This window comes from Protopterus annectens, chromosome 2.part0 (assembly GCF_019279795.1).
Source record: "Protopterus annectens isolate FY-2018-M chromosome 2.part0, PAN1.0, whole genome shotgun sequence".
NCBI classification, from domain to species: Eukaryota; Metazoa; Chordata; order Ceratodontiformes; family Protopteridae; genus Protopterus; species Protopterus annectens.
Genome location: NC_056728.1, coordinates 1,155,324,034 through 1,155,346,329, shown reverse-complemented (window position 1 = coordinate 1,155,346,329; position 22,296 = coordinate 1,155,324,034). Strand labels below are relative to the sequence as shown.

General features: G+C 41.2%; 1 protein-coding gene across 2 annotated transcripts in view; it reads left to right on the top strand.

Moving 5' to 3' along the window:
- Window positions 1–20,905, top strand: part of LOC122793384 (alcohol dehydrogenase class-3) — a 230,777-nt gene extending 209,872 nt beyond the window's left edge. For both annotated transcript variants that reach the window (XM_044061355.1, XM_044061356.1), the window contains exon 9: window positions 20,710–20,905. In XM_044061355.1, the coding sequence (XP_043917290.1) occupies window positions 20,710–20,734 (25 nt within the window). In that variant the 3' untranslated portion in view covers window positions 20,735–20,905. The remainder of the gene's footprint in view (window positions 1–20,709) is intronic.
- Window positions 20,906–22,296: the final 1,391 nt, after the last annotated feature.

The window sequence follows — 22,296 nt, the reverse complement described above, 5'->3', positions numbered from 1 at the left end:
ATATGCTTAGTAGCAACTCTGTATCTGGTTCTCGTATCTCCATAGAAATGATCTGAAAGAGAATTGATTAAGAGAAAATGTTTCCTGAAAGCATTCAAGGATTTTCCCATATGAGAAAGATATAAAGATAAACACTTAGTAGAAGCACAGTCTGTATCATGCATCTTGGAGTAGATGACTTTCCTTTTAGGTTAACCCAAGTCTGAGTGTAGCTGACAGTTTGGGACACTTGTTCCTATTAGGAGGGTAAAACTTCAGTAGTTGAAGATGTACATAGTTTTGTATGTTAGTACAGTAAAACGTCAGTTATCCGAACGCAGCCTTCCAAAGTTTTTGGTTAAGAAAAATCGGTCTGAATATGTAAACATTATTGTACATATTTGCTTGTGTGTGGTTTTTGAGCTTGTAGTAGCCTACTTGGTTGTGGAAAATATTCTTTATTGTCCACTGGAATTGCTGAATGGTTGAAAAGTGTATTCCCTGTGTGCAGAGAAACGAGACTTTAGGAGTTTTTATCCAGTACAATGTATGTTTGATTTAACCAAACTGTTTACGTTTCCAAGCTACCCTAGGTCCCAGTTAGTTCAGATAATCAACTCTCTACTATATTATGTTAATAGGTTTTAGGGGTATTGGGTGTTTTGTGGGGGGTTTTCAGTAAAATAAATCTTATAAGTTCTGACAGGCTCAGATGGATATGAGAAACTACTATAAAAGATCTATCTGCCAAACAGTGTGTGCATGTAACACAAAAGCTGAAACTATGGGGGAGGAAAGAGGTTTAAATGACGGCAGGACTTGAATGAGCTACATAATGTTTGACCAACAATGACTGGATAGATAAGTGATCTATTGATTATTTTTATAAGTGATCTATTGATTATTTGTAAGCAAAGTTATGTCAGTATGGTTTGTGATGCATAATGCTTGCAACTAAAATTGTTAAAATGATTTTTCATTTATAAGATGTTTCATGTTTAAAAAAAAAATCTCTGCCTGGGTGCCTTCTACATAGTCTGCATGTCGTCTCCAAGTTCATGTGGGTTTTCTGTGGGTGCTATGATTTCTTCACCATCCAAAGACCTGCAGTAATTGATTGGGCACACTGTTTAAATTAGCTGGAGGTGCGTATGTGCAATATAGAAAAGTGACAGCAGTATGGCACACCACCCTGCAAAGAACATCTGCTGCAGGTGATGGTCACTGATGTGACATCCCGACCCCATGTACAAAATGGAGGAGGGTGGAGGTAGGTTTGATGCCAATTATGTACACTTGTAGTCAAAACATCTTAATTTACAGTTTAGGGTAGCCCCACTAGACCAATGACCAAAAAATCAATTAATGCTTCAAAGTCTTTTGTGTATAGATTTGAGTGTCTCTCAGGCTTCTGCTTTGGCCAAATTAAAGCCATTTTGAATTTCCTTAAGTTACTTTTTACTCCATAGTGAAACTTTTTATATTCAGCATAATGTCTTTAGAGAATCACCAGACTTTGTTCATAACTGTCATTAAATCCATGAAAATGAAGTAATAATCTGATGTAGGGCAAGAAAAGAATAAGGATGTCCTTCAAGGATGCATCTGCAGTCCTTACAAATGGGTTGTCCTGTCGTCAGGCAGCCCTTCGGTCGGCCGGATTCCAAAGTCTGGGTCTGGCCTCGGCTGGTGTCGCACTTCACCCGACATCACAACTGCAGTTATTCGGGTATAAAGGCATCAGCCGACGCCATTTTCCTCAGTCTTTCTTGCCGCGTGGTGCCCGAAGCAGAAGCTGTTCGCAAGTGCCGGTCGGTCAGAACCAGAGATTACTACTACCGAAAACTACTTCGAAGACTTCTAAAAAGCTAAGTACCCCATTGGGGACTCTTTCTTGCCTCAGCCGATGTCAGAAAAAGTGAATAACTATTTAACTTGTGGGAAACAAATACCTCATAAAGATTTCCACTCTTACTGCTTACCTTGTCTAGGCCCAGACCACGACGTCGCAGCTTGTCTAGCCTGTGCTTCTTTTAACCGGCGGACGCTTAGACGTCGTTCGGAGTTTGCTGAGGAGTTTTTCGGCTCCGATTTTGCTTATATTATGCCATCGGATACTCCGACTTCGCAAATTTCTAAAAAACGCAAGGAAAAGGACAGACGCTCGCGGTCCGCGGTTTCGGCCGAAACCGCGGTTAAGCCAACCGCGAGTGTCTCTGTTTCGGCTGAAACCGAGCAAGCGGTTCCTCCTTCAGCCGAAAACCTTCCTCCTGCCGAGGCCTCTTCTAACCTCGTGGAATCAGCTTCTGATATCCCACTTACTGTTACAGTTTCTCAGGAATTATCAGACACTGTTCCCTTGGATATTTCAACCCCTGCACGTGCAGCTGCTAGGCCACCTGCAGCCATGTCCATTAAGGCCTTTGCCAGGGCTAAAGCAGCTAAATCTACTAAATCTGTGCCTGCTAAGCCCCCCTCTCACAGGCCTAGCTCTAGTTAAATGCTTAGTTTAGCAGAGGATCTCATTTCTTTAATCCGAGGATCCCAACCTCAACCAGACAGGGCCTCTCATCCGCCTCCAGAGAAGAGGCCTAGAGCAGAGCCCCCTGAGCCAGTGTCTTCAGATGATTCCTCTGATGACTCAAATGATACAGACCCTCCAGAGGCCCCATACTCCCCTTATGAAGACTCTGATAGTGAAGAGTCCATTCCTTCTGCCTCTCCGCCCGAGGAATTTTCCTTTGGGGAAACACTGCATGCTATGAGGGAACAATTTCAGTGGCAGGGCCAGGATTTTTCAGATTCCAGAAAAAGGCTTAGAACTTTTCTGTATTTACCACAACATAGGCCTTTAGCCATACCTCCAGTTCTTTCTGTTGTAGATGATGCATTTAATGATGCTTGTACTGCTCCTGATTCTCTGCCTCTGGCCCCTGTTAAGCCCGATAGATACTACAGGGTCCCGGACACACATTACCACTTATATAAGGCTCCCCTTGCAGATCCAGAGACTATCTCCCAAGGACCTAAGGCTGTAGCAGCCACCTCTGCCAAAACCCCCTCTGAAAGGGAATCCAGATCCTTAGAGAGATGGGGTAAAAAAGTTTACACTTCTGCTACTCTTTCAGCTAGGGCCTTGAACTGTCAATTTCACATGATGCAGTATCAAGAATTTTTACTAGATCAGTTAACCAAAAAAGTGTCCTCAGATGAAACAGTAGACAAAAAATATGTGCAGGAAATGATACATAACATTCAACAAGTCAGTAACCATTCCCTAAAATGCGGCTATGATGCACTGGAGGCTTCCTTTAGATCAGCCATGACTGGCACAGTCATCAGAAGGCATGCATGGGTAAAAGAACAGGCCTTACTAGACCATGCCAAATCAAAGCTATTAGATGCTCCTATGGATAAGATCAATTTGTTTGGCTCTCCTGCACAACAAGTACTGAAGAAGATGGAAGAGAAGGCAAAATCTGTCCAAACAGTAAAAGATTTCGTGCAGGTCCAACCACCGAGGTTTAGCAGGAATTGGCCCTCCAAGAATTGGTCCTTTCCAGACTCCTCCAGAACTCAGAGAGGCAGGAATAGGCGTTCAAGAGGCAGAAACCAATCCAGGGGGGCTTACAGAGGACGTCAGTGGCAGGGCAACAACCAGCGAGGCACAGCCACAGACACAGCCACCACCACAACTACAGGACAATCACAGTGACTTGACTCTGGCACCGCCTACCAGGGAACAACTGCAAGCACCCTTAGGCGGGAAGCTAGCCTTATTTACGACAAACTGGCATTACATCACAGGAGACAAGTGGATTTTACAGATAATAGACCAAGGTTACAGGTTTCACTTCCATACTCTACCAGGGAAGAGAGGAATGCCAAACCTACCTCCAAATCAAAAGGCAGAAGCACTAAAACAAATATCTCAATTATTAAGGATGAGAGCTGTAGAAAAGGTACCATCTATGGAGCAAGGGAAGGGATTTTACTCCAGACTCTTCCTGGTACCAAGAAAAGAAGGCAAATGGAGACCTATTCTCGACTTGTCCGCTTTAAACACATTCCTCATTGTTCCAAAATTCAAAATGCTGACCCTACAGCAGCTTCTTCCCATGCTGGGCAAGGAGTCTTGGCTGGTGACTCTAGATCTCAAGGAGGCATACCTGCACGTCCCCATACGACCAAACTGCAGAAGATACCTCAGATTTCTTGCAGGATCAGAGCATTATCAATTCTCAGCATTGCCCTTTGGCTTATCTACTGCGCCCAGAGTGTTCACGAAATGCCTGGCATCAGTAATTGCTCATTGCAGGCTTCAGGGAATCCAAATCTACCCATACCTGGACGACTGCCTGATACAAGCGGACAACGAAAGCAAGCTAGCAGAAGATTTACAAAGGGTCATTTATCTACTACAAGCCCTGGGATACACAGTCAATTTAAAAAAAGTCAAGACTGATACCATCCCAGAGAATAACCTTTTTGGGTGCAGAGTTGGACACATCAAGGCAAATGGCATTCCTAACAGTAGAAAAACAGGAGCAGCTACCTCTCTACTTCTTGGCCTAAACAGAACCATCTGACAGCAAGAAAAGTTCTGCAAGCCTTGGGCTTCATGGCATCCTGCATAATATTGGTTCCTCATGCCAGGCTGCATATGAGAAAACTACAGTGGTACCTAAGGAATTTATGGTCTCAACACAAGCGCAGCTTGGAAACCCAGATTCCCATTATTCCATGCCTGAAGCAAGAATTCCTATGGTGGGCTCAGGCTTGTCAATCAAACACAGGATTGCCCTTTCACAGTGCTCAACCAAGCCAAACCATCACGACAGATGCCTCGGACCTCGGTTGGGGGGCACACATGCTGGACAAGTGCATACAAGGCTTATGGTCTCAAAACCACCTACACATAAATCTAAAGGAAATGCTGGCAGTAAAACTGGCAATTCAGGCATTCAGACCATTCCTTCAGCAAGGTCTATTGATAAGGACAGACAACACCACAGTTATGTGGTACATCAACAAACAGGGAGGCACACACTCGTACCCTCTTTGCCGGATGGCACTGGATCTCTGGAATGTGGCCCTGAGCTACAACATACAGTTGAAAGCAATTTTTGTACCAGGAAAAGAAAACATCCTAGCAGACATTTTAAGCAGGACTACCACGGATGCCCACGAATGGATGCTGCATCCGGACATCTTCAAAACCATTACAAAAAAATGGGGACTCCCAGAAATAGACTTATTTGCATCCCCACACAATCACCAACTAAAGAAATTCTGCACAAGGACGTACCACTCACTTGCTTGGAAGGTGGACTCCCTATCCTTCAGTTGGAAAAACATGGCAGCATATGCATTTCCACCACTTCCTTTGATGCACAAAGTGCTATTGAAGATCAAAGAGGACCGTCCAAGGATCAAAGGATCATTCTGATAGCTCCAGACTGGCCAAGGCAACATTGGTACCAATTACTGAGGAGCATGTCTCGGGAACAAATGTGGCCACTACCCCTGGTTCCCTTGCTGTTAACACAGAACAGTTACAACAATCTGCATCCAAACCTGAAAACTCTGCAGCTGACTGCCTGGAACATTGCATAAGACCAATTAACCCAAATTTATCCCAAAGGGTTAAAGACATTATCCTTGAGGCTCGCAGACCCTCAACAAGAAAAAATTATTCAGCAAAATGGAAAAGCTATCTCATTTGGAGTACTGAAAAAGGAGAAGATGTGTCACTGGTAAACATAGCCAACATTCTGGAATACTTGGCAGAGCTCTTCCACACAGGCCTGTCCTACTCCTCCATCAAGATTCATGCATCAGCTATTTCAGCAGAGTACGACTTGGATCCTCCTGTCTTCTCACATCCTCTGCTCAGACAGTTTCTGAGAGGAATTAAAAATGTAAAGCCTCCTAGGAAGCCACCATTACCAGCATGGGACTTGAACTTTGTGCTAGAAATTGACACTTCCTCCTTTCGAACCAGCAGCAACAGCAGAATTGCAATACTTATCATGGAAGACTGCTTTCCTGCTGGCAATCACTTCAGCAAGAAGGGTATCTGAACTTCAGGCATTAATGGCAGTGCAACCCTTTCTGATCTTCCATCAAGATAGTGTCCATGAGAACAAATCCTTCCTTTATGCCTAAGGTGGTTTCCAGAGTTTCTTTAAATCAGGCTATCCACCTACCTACATTCTTCCCTAACCCACAGAACAGGGGAGAAAGACTACTACATACCTTGGATGTGCATAGACAATTACGCTATTACCTGGACAGGACCAAGGGCAATAGAAAAACTGACCAGCTACTGGTAGCATATGCAACAGGAAGGGAAGGAAAAGCAATTTCAAAACAGACAATCTCCAAGTGGATAGGAAATTGCATTAGATTTTGTTACTCCTACCATGGAAAGAAAACTCCAGAGAACATCAGGCCTCACTCTGCAAGGGCGACAGCCACTATCACAACCTTCTTACGAGGAGTGGCTACCAAGGACATTTTAGAAGCTGCTACTTGGAGCTCCGTGCATACATTTGCCAAGCATTACAATTTACCTTTATACTCTAGATCCCGAGCAGGCTTTGCCACTGCTGTTTTGCAAGGGATCCTAACTACACCATAACTTTAGTTGTCCACCTCCCCCAGTTTGGCTATGGTATTCTACCCATTTGTAAGGACTGCAGATGCATCCTTGAAGGACATAGTACAGTTTTGTACCTACCATAAATGTAGATGTCCGATAGGAATGCATCTGCAGTCAGGATTACCCACCCGCCTTCCCCTCTGTGGTGCTCCTAGGGTATTTGCCCATCTTATAGCTAGCTGGGGGAATCTATTATGGTGTATTTGTTGTATATATGTACATTCATGCTTATTTTTTGTGTTTGCTCTCTACTATTTGGAATCATTGGCATTTATCCAAATTTAGCCTTCCAAGAGGGCACCTGGCATCTGGGGCAAGAAACACTGAGGAAAATGGCGTCGGCTGATGCCTTTATACCCGAATAACTGCAGCTGTGACGTCGGGTGAAGTGTGACACCAGCCGAGGCCAGACCCAGACTTTGGAATCCGGCCGACCGAAGGGCTGCCTGACGACAGGACAACCCATTTGTAAGGACTGCAGATGCATTCCTATCGGACATCTACATTTATGGTAGGTACAAAACTGTACTTTCAGGTGTGTTTTAACAAAAAGATGTTTTAAAAGGAGTCTGTTTCAAAATTTAATGTTTTTGCCACTGCTGAATGTGTGGGCACATTCTACTCTCTAGTAGTTGCAGTACCTTTTCTATCACATCTTGACAGTTGCTGATGTTTGTAACCTGGGCTCAGGCTTTAATTGGTCAAGTTTGATCAGTGCTGTGCACCAGTAACCAAAATTAAAATATTAAACTGATAGGAGCATGTGTACTCTTCAGTTGTTAAAAATATATTGAGAATAGTGTATTTTAACCCAAATAGTTCTCGTTCCAAAAATCCAGTTCAGCTTAAGAATGACAGAAGCTCAGTTTTTGCATTCAACATTTACAATTTGCAAGAATTCCATTATTGTCTATATTTTGCTATGGTTTGAGTGTACTAGACTTTAAAGTGCATTATTTTGTTGGGTAAACAAATTTAAAATCGGGTTCCAAAATTCTGTGTAGTGGGTCTCTGGATTTAAATTTGCAAACACATACAGTGTTCCCCTTTTTCTTGCAAATTTTTTTGGTGGGTTGAATTTCAAGAATTTCTGGAGAAGCTGTGATAACCAAGAAACTTAAACTGGTTATTTATACAAGTAGTGGAAGCAGTATATTCTGCATTTGCATTAAAAACCTGAATTTGAAAGATGTTTTTAGTTTTTATAGCCCATTATAGTAATTTCCCTTATTTTATCAGATTCCACAGCCTAATTTAAGAGTATTTGCCAAACTCTTTCCTTATGGCAAGTCTTAACTTCTGTAGAATATTCAAAAAAGTGTTTTTCAGATAAAATGTTAATGTTATGAAAAAGACTTGAGTTTTTCAGATCTTGAGGTACTATGGTAGGCATGAGCATTTCTACTATAGCCAACCAAAATTTCTTATTTTGATGGAGTTAACATTGTGTTAAGTATAGTGATCCCCTAAACGGGGTCTCACAGTTGTATTCTGTATGTAAGTCTTATAAAAGAGAGCAAGACCATATAGAACCCATCCATCTTTAGATTACTTCTTTAGTCATATATCTCCAGATCTATATTTATCCAAATCTTTTGGGTTTCTAATACCATGACAGGAATGGATACCATAGGTTGGTACTAGGCTATCGGCCCTAGGGCCTGTACAAGCCTAGCCATAACAATTCACTGGCTATTTCTTCCCACAATATTTACTTCCCTGGACCCCTGTCTAGCAGGGCAACTGATGTGATCCCTGGGGTGAATTACTGCACAGATATCTATGTTCTCTATTTTTAGGAGTGCCTCGAGAGAGTGCATTTTGAGATTGAAGACTTCTAGCATTACCTTTAGAATTTGCATGCTTGTACCTGTTACGGTGATTGTTTTGTCCTTTGAACTTTGCCTAAAAAAGGCACTAATAGGGGTGGCAAGAGCCTTTTTCTGCACCTGTCGCCCCTGGGATTCAGGTTACTGGCTATCTCTGGCAAAGCATTGTGGTCTGTTGATAATGTTATCCAGATACTGGATCCCCTTTGAATGACACCAGAAGCTTAGCCAATTGTTGAAGTCAGTCATTTTGTCCTTGTATTGTGGTATCATTCTGGGTGAAGGTAGGATGCTACTCAGGGCTAGGGTCATACCTGCCTGGGCCACATGATCCGAGAGCACTTGCATGTCTCTCTTCATGTAGTCCAGGGAGGTACGTCTCAAGTCATTCACTGCAATATGGACTGACGAGCGATATTTGTACTTGTTGTGGAGTGACTTGAGTCAGGTGGCGGATCCTGGCACTCGGCAGGCAACTGACTAATTTTCTCCTTGTTCAGCCTGGTGAGTGGGACATCAGTGTGCCTGACTATAGAGTCACCTATGACTAAAGTGTTAGGTACGTTGTCTTGCTTTTAGGGGCTGTTGCTGGGTGGCACACTGGTGTTGTGAGCTATGTGACACTTTGGTTGTGATTGGTGTTTGTGTTTCAGCTTTGGAGGCCCATGTTGCTTGGGCAGGTTACAGTTCAGGGCCTCTGCATATGTGGATTTAATGTTACTATGTGTGGGTGTTGGTGGTGTGGGTTTAGAAGGGCTATGTGTTGCTTGAGGTGTAGTGCGGATGTTAACCCTCTCCTCTAGCACAGTCTTGGGTGGAGATAGCTTTGCTTGCAGTTTGGCTATGTAAGTGCATCTCTCACAGGTTGTAGTGTTGGGTGGTAGGAGGAGAGGGTTGTCTGTGTACAATGCAATTGCTGCATTGCCCCAGTATGCCCAGATTCACCAGGTGGACAAGAGGAAATCACTGGAAGCTAACCCTTGGACATGCCCGGTTTGGTGCTTTTTTTTTTTTTTTTGTAAAGTACAGGAGCGGTTTCCCCTTGCCTTAGCAAGGTACTTTGCAATTCTAGGCTGTTTAGTGCCTACAATGAATTTCTCCTTATTAACGAGGAGAGTTGAGTGCTTGTATCAGTTTAAGGCTTCCTAGTGCTTTCCAGCAGATAGAGCAGGTGCTAGTCACAGGGATGCTTAAAGGTAAGATGAAAAAAAAAAAAAAGGTTTATCCTAAACACTGCAGTGTGCACTAGATAAGTTAGATGTGAAAGTAGGTAACTTAAGTTTTAACTGTTTAAAAAGTAAGTTTTAGTGGAGAGTCACTTTTTTTTAAAACCACAAGATAGATTGAAAGGGGATGGTCACTTTTGTCATCTGGTACTATGGGATGCAGTAGGATGGCCAATAAATTTAAATAGTTGAAGGAGTGATTTCACAAAATAATTTTGTGCTTACTCGCACAAGCCAGTGAAAGCAGAGAGGAAATGAGATATATGGTCAAATTAACATTGAGGCAGGCAGCTAGAAAGACAGTGGTATTTAAGAACACGACAGTAAACAGGTGGGCGGGTGAGGAAAAAATTTCTGCCAGACTCACAAGAGACAGAGCTGTGGTCTCTTTTGAAGTTTTAATATGCAGTTAAAAGCAGAATACAAGTAAAACACAAGGTAAAGAAAAATCACAGTATTCAAAATATAAAAATGCAAAGTAATACAAAATACAACAAATTAAAAAGCAAACTAACCTTTCCTTCACAGCAGAGTGTTGCAGAGTTCGAGTAAGCCTTTCTAGTAAAGTCCAAGTATGATTAAAGTTCATAAAATTAGTATTTCGATCTTAGTCAGCCAGAAGTGCTCTTCTCAGCACCCACAATGTGCCCAATAATGACTTCTCCTGAAATTTGCACAGAGTTGCATGTATTGGTAACATAGCTAAATAGGATTGTAGAAGACCCATTGCTCCTACTACTATTGGAACTGTCTAGGTATCTTTCTTCTATATTATTCTTGTTTCTGCCTGCAAATCTTGATATTTTATTACTCTCTCTCTCTGTACACAAGATAGTAATCCCATGTGATGTAGACTTCATTTTCTGTAATGTTTTGTGGCTCATATTTCCAGTGGTTTTCAGCCACTTCAATACCATAATGTTTGCACAATCCTCCCAGTGCAACAGTCTTGCCACATTTGTATGCCTTTCAGTATACAGTCCTCCTGCCATTGGTATGTCTCAACCAGCAATGAGGTATGCAACTGTTTCCAAATCTGTTTTACAAAACCTACTTTTGTCTGTTTCTCCCACATGTTCAGTGGACTTTTGTAAACCAATGTGTACTTGGCCCACCATCTTGGGTCACCAGTATTAACCTTTCATGTTTTGGTTTGAATTCACTTCTCCTTAACCATTCCTGTGTTTGATCCTGATCATGAGGGTCTTCCAGAAATTTTCTATACTTGCAACTATATTTATGCATTTTCCAAATTTCTTGCCTTCTCATCTGATCCTTCACCTTGTATTCTTTTTTTGTTTGTTTTAGAAAATTCAGTTGCTGCCTGAAATTTTTTTTTTTTCTCTACTGGTATGACTTTTATTCCTGCTTGACGCCTATATGCTTCTGCTAGCATAAGCAGGGAAGTCATCTTATATTTCTCCTCATGTTTCAAAACTTTCACTGTTTGGTCTTGAGGTCAACAGATGTGTGTAGTCTCATGATTGCAGATCTATACATGTAATCAATTTCAAATAGGCCCATACGTCCTTTGGAACAGGGAATGTATAATCTTGGTATGCATTGATTTTTATGAAGCATCCTTGTTCGTCTAATCCAACATGTTTTGGGGCCAGTCAGTGACTCCAAAACTGTAAGTTGGGACAGGAAGTGCAAATTGGTTTATAACTTGAATTTTGTTCCTAGAAGTCAGTGCTGTTTTTAGGATTAATTTCAAGTCTTCTAAAATATTCCTTAGTTTTATTCGAATTTGTTCATGTTTTATTTGATCCTTCAGTTTCCAAATATTTATACATTCCCTCTTGCTCAAGTTCTTTTATATCACATTCTTGTTCCAAACTGATATTCTTGGTGCTGCAGTTTTTCTTCTTTAAAGGTTGCTTTTGCACGTTTATCAAGACCAGTTGAGATTCTTGTATCTGAAAGTTTTGACTACTTGTAGTTGTGCTTCAGTTCCTCATCTGATGAGCAGTACAATTTTATATAGTTAATGTGCGGTCTTGACACTTGTTTTCTAGGAGCCAAATTATAGCCATGGCCTAATCTGTTAAGTACACAGGTTAAGGGCAAGACAGAATAGCAGCAGTGACAGGAGACGCCCTGGAATATCCCCCTTTGAATTTTTATCCCTAGAGTAATAATTTGTCCTTTATCATGGCTTAATTGCAAAGTGGTCTGCCACTGTTTCACGGTCACTGTAATGTAGTTGATCAGTGTAGGGTGTATCTTGTACATTCTTAAGCACTCTTTTTTTTAACCATGAATTGCTTAGTTTGTAATCAGTCCATGCCATACTTGCATTCTTCCCCTTTTTACAGTTCTCCATTATGCCTTTATTTAGCAACATATGACTTTCTATTACGTTTTTTCTATTGCCATGATTGAATTTACTTTTAAATAACTAAACTCTGTCTGCATCAGTTCAGATATGTAGTTTATATGTCATCTGAAGGAAAGTTATTGTGTTATAATTTTTTAGGATAACTTGCAGGTTTATTCTCATTGGGTAGGATCATTGTTCTTCCTGTTAACCAGGTTAGTGTCTGTCTGGGGTGCACACATAAATTAGTTCTTACTCGTGGCTAAATCTCCATGCAGAGATGTTAATACTTTTAGCTAGAAGTTGGGTACTGCATCTGGGCCTGGAAGGCTTTTCTTAACTTTATCTCAATCTCTCTGGCCATTGCCTCATCCAGTTTCATATCCTGTACCTTTTGAACTGATTCATTCTTTACTTCTGTCTAGCATCTTTATATTCCACAGGATCTTTATAGATATTTCTCTAAAATGTATGCATTTCCACTTTTTTAGGTGGTCTTTCAATTCCTTTTGCCTTGTTTCCCAATCCTCTAACTTGTTGGGGGTTATCAGTAAATTGCTTACTTTTTTACTTTTCCTTTATATTTGTCTGTATCTAAGTTTTCCTGCCTGTGCTGAGATTTTTAGTTTACGATTTGCAATAGTGTCCGAGTATCTGAGTACTTTTGTTGATCTGTTCCCTCTTCTATACTCTAACACTGACAGTTCTGGTCTTTAATTGCTTTGTAGTTTTCTCTATTCGATACTTCCATGATAGTGTTTGATTTTCTCCCCTTCCTTTCCCTCACTACCCTGTGTTCTTGTAGTAGAATTTTATCTGTTCTTAATTTAGCTGCACAGTAATATATCCTGTTTTACTTCTGTTATATCAAATGGATCTCTGTGGACAGTCTTAATTACTGTGTTCATTCAGTTTTATCAAAACTGACCACCTGCAGTCTATTTCTTTCATTGATCTTAATAGATCTACCTCCAAGTCAGGCAACTAACTCTTCTCTTGGCTCATTTTCTTCTAAACTAAGAGCACATTTTGTTCTCCATTTCCTGTGGGCATTCTATGGAGAGTTCTATAGCATCTTCCTGTGGCACATTCTCCAATTTCATCCCGTTGTCTGTTGCTGTGTCATATGGGAATTCACTGGCCTATCACTCCTCACCATTAACTGTGTCAGAGTTGCCACAATGTCCTGTTCTTCCCTTGCTGTCCAGCTTCAAATGAATGTTTATACTGGCTTCCTGTGGAAGGCTCCAAAATGTCTTCATATGGCAACTTCCCATTTGCTTCGTGTTGTACTGATTTCTCCTTATTTTGGATGTCTTTTGCACTATCTGCTGTGGTGCTTTCCAAGTTAGATTTTTCTACAGAGTCCTTCACTTTGTAGGTACTCCATAACCTCTGCTTCTATTTCTTTAACTTCTCCATTACTAATCTTTTTTCTACTTTTCCTCTTATTTTGCGTTGAAAAGTTTTCTATGTCTGGATTCCTTTGCCTGTATTTCTCCAAATGTCTTTGGTGCTGCTGTTTTTGTATATTAATTTTGCCGCCTTTGCATAAATATTACACCATATTAAATCTTTCACGTGTCCATATTTGTCTCATGCTCTTCCTGTTTTTTCTTACTTCTATATGTGGCAGAGGATGATGATCTGAGTATAAAGATACTGCCTTTATGATACTGTAGATGCCAAAATCTGCATACCTACTGCAACCAGTGAAGCCTAGAATTTTTGTTTAGCCCATAATTCTAAGACTTCAACATAGAAGCTTATTTCTTGGCATTAACATAATCTCCTCATTGCTGTAAATTGCGCTAGCAAGTATTTAAAACAAATTACTAGGTCTTGTACCTGTTCCACAAGCCATGTCTGCTGCTCTGAGCCACTCTGCTATAGGTGAGAAATGCCTGTAAAAAGATTCAACAGTTGTTAAACTCTTAATTGCTGTGTACTTCTCGCAAACCATAATTTGGTTGTTTGGGAGGGCATCAGGTAATACAAAGATCTACGTAATGCTACATAGATGTCAAACTAGTTGATAAGCAGATGCTGTTGCTTGGCAACCTCAGACCCTGAAACCTAGCATTTGGTTCAGACTAGGGTGTATACTGGACTGCTAACCATTTTAGCTGCACGTAGTCCTATCTGAGAAGGTAGAATTTCATGCTTTCTGCTTCTACTTGCCTAACCGTAACTCCGGTCAGGCTTCTGGTCAGCCATATCTTGTACTGTACACTTCCTGCTCATGTCCCAAGGTCCCACATGAGTGCCTGCTTTGGACTACTGTGTATTGCAGTACAAAGAAATCCATAGTAGCCATTAAAATGGTGATTTGGGTGTCACTTATTGGAAAGCACTGAAGCAGTGTACTTGTGAGCCTTTTCTTTGTAGCAACCAGACTGCTTTTTTCAAAGCCTAAAACCATACAGTTGTGCTGCCTAAACTGTACTTAATCCCCATAATCTACCCTGTCCTCAAATGCTTTTCTGTTCAAATAAACTTTCCCAGACAAAGGTTTCCTGGCTGTGATGTGCTGTCCAGACACTGCCTGGGAAGGAATGTATAACTAAGGTTGCCTTCTTAAAATTAAGACACCACAAAGTCTTGGATGACTGTTTTGTTTTTTGAGGAAAGTTCTCTCAGGCCATTCAGAGTAGGAAGAGGTTGTAGGTAGTGTAGGAAAGGGCCTATAGTGTTACACTGTCTTTATCCGGCATGTGCCAAGTTGGTCAGCTAGGAGAGCAATTACCCACTTTCAGTGATTACAGCCTGGGGCCATCCATTTTTCCCTGGAGAACTGCAAGTAGTCATGGGTTCTAGACATTATTACTTTTCAGCTGCCCTGAAGCTCTCTGATCTTGCCAGGAGAACCACTGCTGGATGAGGTCATCTCATAGCTTTTAAGACTGTCATGGACTTTGCTTCTCAGAATGGCGGTGGGGGCTTTAACTCCCCATTCTCTCTGATTTTGATAAGAGCCCAGTGATCTTTGTCCTATTTCCATTGTAATTGATGGCAGCCGGTACAGGTGGTACATATGAAAGTTCATACTAAGGATTCTTGTTGCAGTATAATTTGTAATGAGTGGGAGTTGTGCTGCAGACAGCATCTAGTCTGAGTTTTTTCAAGTTAGTATGATCCCTGCACAGGGCTAGGCTTTCTCCATGGTGTAGTCATAAGGATGCACTATATAAAATTAGAAGTTGCCTTTGCCTTTTTCAGTGTTTGCTGCACTGAGTAATTGGAATCTGTCCTTACTTTGGCAGCCTCCAGATAAATACTCTGATTGGGAATTTGTATACTAATTTTTTGCCATTGCGGTGTGCTGTATTGCATTGTTTTTGCATGCAATTTTTTTAGGTTTTTCCAAGGTCAGTGAAGTGCCTGAGAGAGCTGCAAGCATGCCAATATCCAACCGATACTGCAGAATGATTCACATCTAGTCTTCTGTCTCGGTGTGAATGCTGCTTAACAAGAATTCATCCTTCAGTTAGAGAGGAGTGTTAAGGCTTGTTGGTGAACTTCTTCCTCTTTGTCCAGGGTTCAAGTTTCTTGGCCTTAGTTTGTTTACTGTATTACTTTGAGAAAGTCACTAAACCAGGTGGTGCGGCTGTCGCTCATAAAATGGATGTCCCTCTCCCCAAAAGAGATTGATGCATTTTTGGCACTCTGAGGCCATTTTTCTGGCACCAGTCATTTGTTTGGGTGAGACCCTCTTGGAGGAGGATCACATCACTAGGGGGAATTGATTACGGTACCCAGCTTGCAGTCATCTGCAGACTTGGTCAGCCATAGCCCACTAGATTTGGACTGCTCCTCCGAGAAATGTATCCCAAACAGCAAAGGCCTCCGTGGTTGGTAGCCTTGATGACAGTATTCTACTGAATTGATGCTATATTTGTGCTGTTTTTTCTTGGCTAATGTTATAGATTAAAAGCCCAGCACAATGTGGGTTTTCCCAGGTAACAAACGGGCAGCATAATAATGTGTACCCCAGTAGCAATCGTGGAATGTAAAATTTCTGAATTTAAAATAAGTACTGTCTGCTGCCTGCTGAGAGAGAGTTGTCTGCTGGAGGTGAGCAAGCATTCTAGGTCCCAGTGTAAAATGGATGAAAAATTTGTCACAAAAGCTTCCAGAAACCCGCAAGACCTTGGGACCCTTCAGTTCTGATAAGAGCCCAAGGGGATTGACCCTGGACAGGTGCACCCTTCCTAGCTCTTGAAGGGGCAGAACTTGAGGCAGGTCTCTCTGGGCATTGCTTTTTGTACTTTGATGTACCTGCTGTTGTTTTTTTAAGGAACTAGTTGGCCTGGTATAACTACTTTTGTTTTGAGAAAGACCAAATGGTTAGCAAGCTTCCCTTTCTTCTTCCTGTACACCTGATACTTGGCTCTTGTCTTTTGTCCCAGTGACTACTGTCTCAATGTGCACATCAATGTCCTCCATGAGAACATTTTACTTCTGGTACAACCCCTGTCACTTGAAAGGAAAAGATCCCTCCCTAAAACAGCCACTCAGCTTGGATTGGATATCAGCCAAGAAGTCTGTTGTGTATTGCATGTTGTGATGATATCAAGATAAAAATAACCTGCTTGCAGGTTTGTTAGGTACATCACTATGCTATAGGTGGCGAAAAGAAACCTTTGAGCTGATTAAGGGTAACCACTTTTATCTTAATGAAACCATTACAGTAAAGTGGCCAGTGGTTCTAAATAAACAGCATATACAAGTGTGGACAGTAGGCACCCCTGCTCTTGTTATTGCAAGGTTTGCTTTTGACCCTTTTCGTGTACATTCATAACAAATTGCAGAAGCTTTTTACAGGAATTGCAGACTGAGTACTTCATAAGAAAGAGATATTCACTTTGAGCCCCCCCCCCCCCCCCAGTGTCTGAACTTCCCACCAGCTTCCCATAAAAGCACTGTGTTTTTAATGTCCCACATTTCCTTCCTGACCATAAACCCACATTGCTGTCTGTCAAGCAAGTAGACAGTATTACTTTTGCCACTAACGCTAACAAAGCTTTTGTAGCCATAAATCAAGAATGGATATGGGTCTCTTAGAGGATGGGATTAATGAATTCTCTTTCATGACGTGAATTGCCCTTTAACATAATTTGTCATACTTGACTAAAATTCCATCAGTTTGACTCCTCCGTCAACCCATAAATCAAAGGGAATTCTATTATTTCCAGGAGACTTTTCTCTGGACTGTAAGATAAACACTTGTACAGCTATTTCAGCACAATTGTTTCTTTAATTCTCTCCTGTGATGTTCTTTTAAGCTTTGGCAATATCTGTTACAAACAGCCAATTCCTGTACTGTTTGGGCATATGATTACAAAAAATAAAAAATCCCCTAAATACTCCCCAAGAATTCTTGGTGATATGTAGCACGCTTCAGTTTTGCTGAAATTTGACTACTACTATATAATTAAACTGCTTAAACTCTCAGAAGCAGTATTATCAAAACCTAGACATGAAGAGAGATTCATGAGCTAATTTCCAGCTTTGTCCCTGGCACTGCTGAGTGCACTCCTTTTTGTTCCAAAAGTCCTTGCTAGCGCAAATCGGTATTACTATCCCAATTTTGCAACTACATTATTCTCTCAACATTCTGAAATTTTGTTCATAGTCCTAGATCTTAGATTATGTAAGCCTTTTTACCGGTAGTTATATTCTTAATTGCATCCCTCCTTTCCCAGTGTCTGTCCGTCCCCAGCCATAAAAAAATGGAAATGTCCCTTGGTATTTTTCCAGCATTTAAACTTATCCCAAGATATTGCCTAAAGATGGAAATCTCCATTGCTTGCTACCTTACACCATGCCCTCATAAAGCTTTAAAATTTGTGCTTCATGAGTAATATGCCATCTCTAACCAGGATCACATCCCATGTCCAAGTAAAAAGTGAAGTACCTCTTGTGTGTTTGGGGGTGTGGGTCTGTGCACATAACACATACATATGTACGTGTGTGTATATAAAAAATACAAGACACAAGTTAACTGTTCTGTGTTAGTGGTCTGAATTAATAACCTTAAAAAAATCTGCATCGATGGCCATTGCTCAATGATGGGTCGATATTGAAACTCACCATTTAACTTATTTAATAAAGGTACTTAATTTCTGGCTCTACTGTTGCTGTTATCTTTGCAAAGTAAATAATGCACATGCTTTGTGAGCAGAGCTGCCTTGTTTTGTGGTCATCAAGATGAGAAAATATAAATGTAGTACAACTTGACTCCTCTTTGTTTTTGCTAACTTAGTTGCACAAGTTAATGCAATATGCTGAAAATAAAAGGAAAATTGCACATTGTATGTTATCTGTTATCACCACTGATAAGTAGGTAGCACCCTGCATAAAAAGGTTGTAGTAAGCATGACATCTGTTACACCATTGGTGTACAAAACTGACCCGTAAATATTCACCAGAGTTTTTGTTCAGCCCACTGGTCTGTATAGTTTGATGCACCAGGCTAGTTATTAAGTTTCAACTTCTGTATTTTGCTGTGTAGGATCATAGGAAGTTACTAGGCTATTGGCCCTGAGGCCCTTGCAAGCCTAGCAAAGAATTTAGCCCATGTTCTAAGTCAGTACCCTATACCACTGTCCAGTAGGGACACAGGTGGAATCTCAGGGGTGTATTTTCTGTTCCCTATCCAGTTATCCAGGTTGTGCTTAAAAAGGGGTAATAGATACTTTGCTTTATGTGGAGAGGGAGTCTATTCCACAAAAGGGAGTCTCTTGGACACAAATATGTCCTGCCAAGAAGTCCTGTTGATGTCAAAGACCAGGTTGAGGTTGTGCGTGTGGGTTACTCGAGTGGAGCACGACTTGCGGATGTGCAACAGTCCCATCAGGGTAGGATCTGAAATTGCTCTGTATGCTGGACAGAGGTCACCTCTGAGGAGTCTGTAGGTTCCTGAGTAGAGGAACAGGGTTTTTAGCATGTATAGAGTAGATGTTTGAGGCTCTACACTGTCCGGGTGAGGAACCTCTGTGGTCTCACCAGCTGCTGCATGTGCTTTGAGGCACATGCCGAAAGGGCCATTGTACTCAGTAATGGGTCTTCTAAGGGAAGACTGTAGGGATGTTATGACCACCTTGTCCCTGGATGAGATACCCTTACTAATGAGGTGGGCCAGGTAGAACATTTTCTGTAAAACAGAGGCAATATGGTCGTCAAGTCAGTTCACAATCAACCTGGTTGGCAAGTCCCTCACTAATTTTGTGTGCTTAGAACCTTATCAATGTGATCATTTGTGGGGATGTCCCTCTCCCCAAAAGAGATTGATGCATTTTTGGCACTCAGTCTGAGGCCATGTTTCTGGCACCAGTCATTTGTTTGAGTGAGACCCTCTTGGAGGAGGATCACATCACAAGGGGGAATTGATTACGGTACCCAGCTTGCAGTCAATTGCAGACTTGGTCAGCCATAGCCCACTAGATTTGGCCTGCTCCTCCGAGAAGTGTATCCCAAACAGCAAAGGCCTCCATGGTTGGTAGCCTTGATGACGGTATTCTACTGAATTGATGCTATATTTGTGCTGTTTTTTTCTTTGCTAATGTTGTAGATTAAAAGCCCAGCTCAATGTGTCAGAGGGATAAGTGTTGTACTGTGATCATTTGGTCAAAGGTAATAGTTCAGATACTGGAGGAGCCAGGTGAGAAAGATGAGAATGAGCAACCACCGCAGATGCACCCATCTTGGGGGGGGGGGGGGCAACTTCTATTGTTGGTTTCAATCTTTTGGCAGAGAATGAAGGCTTGCTGACCTGGTATGTATTTGTAGCCTTCATTAGCACATGGGTGGGAGCATATCCACAAAAGTGGAGAGCACAGTAGATCCTGTGGTGACACAGATGGGTTGGGACTACAGAATAAAATTTGACCTAGCCATTTTTGTTGGGACACATTTGTAGGGAAGAGCCTGCTTGACAGGCCAGAAGAAAGGGCACCATGAGGCTGAGCAAGGTGAGAATTATTGGTGATGCAGGAAAGTAAACCATCTTTGGATGGCCCTGGTACGTGTGCGTGCACAAATCTCTTGTGCCTTTGTTTTTTTGATTCTGTCACCAGAGTCGGTGGCCTTTTACATTGATGGAAAACAAATGAGAGACTTTGGTAGGGGAGTAGCTGGTAGGTAGTAGAAGAAAATCCAAACAAGTTCTCAAGAACTTATTTATAAAGCTTTGCAAACAGAACTAAATGAGCCTTCATAGTATTCGCAGTAGAGAGAAGTAATGTACTTTTGAGATTCGTAGCCCAACCAGGGACGACAGTTTTTGCAACATTTACTGTGAACCAAAACTGTGCTTTTTTTTTTTTAGAAATGTTAAATAGATTTAAGTTATATTAAAGTTTAGAGAGCACTTAACTGATGACTTCTAGCAGACTACATTTTAGCTTTAGTGGACTGGTATATAGTGTAAAGAGGTTAGCTAAGGAAGGGTGTCTGCAGAAGGAAAGCTACTTCTTTCCCCTCTCTTTTTGTAATTGAAGCTTAGTTTTTAGTTTATGTAGCTGGAGCAACATGAAGTTTAATTTGGAAAGTACTGGCACTGTGCAGAACTAAATACAAGTTGCATGTTCTTTCCTGATTTTGTATTTGTAAAGTGAAAATTTTAATGTAAAAAGTCTTTTTTTGAAGCTTAAAGTATGCTTTCACGTTTTTTTGTCTTTTTACTTCTAGCCTCCGTACAGTACTCAATTTTTAGAACTGACTGTCAAGATTCATGCCATTGCTTTCAGATCCATAAACATTTTGACCTGCAGCTCTTAATCGGATTGTTTTACAAGTTGAACGTCTCTTATTCGGCACTTAAAATGGTTATTAACACTTAATGTGCAATGTATCATTGAAAATAAAGACTGAATTGATTACTTTGGCTTTGAATTTTTTTTTTTACATAGTTAGTCATATGATCTCTTCCTACAGAAAATGCCAAACTCAAGTATTGCTTGTTTTTTCTGTTTCACATTTCAGTTAGGTCCTTTACATTTTAACTGTTAGCATTGTAAAATTTCAAGGGTCCACTTGAAACTGCATACACAAAGGCCACTTAACAGTTTTTCGAAGTGCTTTGGACAGTTGTATTGCCATGAAGTAGCCAAAACATTTCCATCAATGAAGTACTTTGTACTCTTGGGATATCCTACCAAGTGTAGCCCAACATCCGGCCAGAACACCAAACCTTTTACACTTTCCTGGCATTGTAAGTTGGGCATATGTCCCACACGCAAGTTATAAGGTACATATGTGACGTACGGATGCCTAATCATCAGAACAACTTTGCCGCCAGTCCAAACAAAACTACTGAATCCAATATTTAAGCCATCTGCCAAGCTGGTTCTTCAACTGAAAATGTTGCAGATAAGTGCCCAATTGGGATCACTGCCTTTCCTTTTTTTCTTGCGTGTTATCCTCCAGGAAGGGGTAATGTCAGTGTGGGAGGCAGATACCCAATAAAGATGGACTCTGTGCCTTTTTGGGTGCTGCACACAACTGTACTGTGACCTCTGTCAGGCTTTTGTCCCCAAGACACAAAGTTAAACTGTTTAAAATCTCCTTCTGTGTTGTAAATATCAGATTTATTTCTTGATGGATAAACCTCATAAGATGACATATCCTATTCCTGCCCATAGTTAAATTGATTATTCTCTAAGATCTCCTCCCTGCATATGGTGGACCATCGGCTTTATAAATAGTCCTCCCATAAGTTCTGCGCTACCCCCTGCCCTGGTCCTGATTGGGCTAAAACACCCTCTGCTGATTCCTGATGTGCTCCAACCTCCTCCGTTGGGGAAAATCCTGGTCCTGGGGCGGTATTATCATGACACAGGATAATTATAGCATTCGTATAAACACTATATATTGCAGAGTGATGCTTATGAATTGGTCTTTTTCGGAATTAAACAGAGCATATGTCAACATTAACAACCAATTAACAGACCTGTTCATAGAGGGGAGAATTTCAGCAGATGAGTTTAAATACTTAAATATATTGGCCCCTAAAACACCCACTATGTTTGGAGTCCTGAAAATTCATAAATCCATAGAAAATCCACCACTTAGACAAATAGCAGATGGGAGAGGATCAGTAAAGGTGGCATGCGCCCAATACATAGAGAATAAGTTTATGTATTTGGGAAGGAAATGATCCTGTGCAGGGACTCCTGGGACTTCTTGAACAAGATGAAGGATGTCCGTTATACTGAAGATGATTTTATGGTGAATATAGATGTACTGGATCTTTATACTGTTAAAAAATACGGTTTA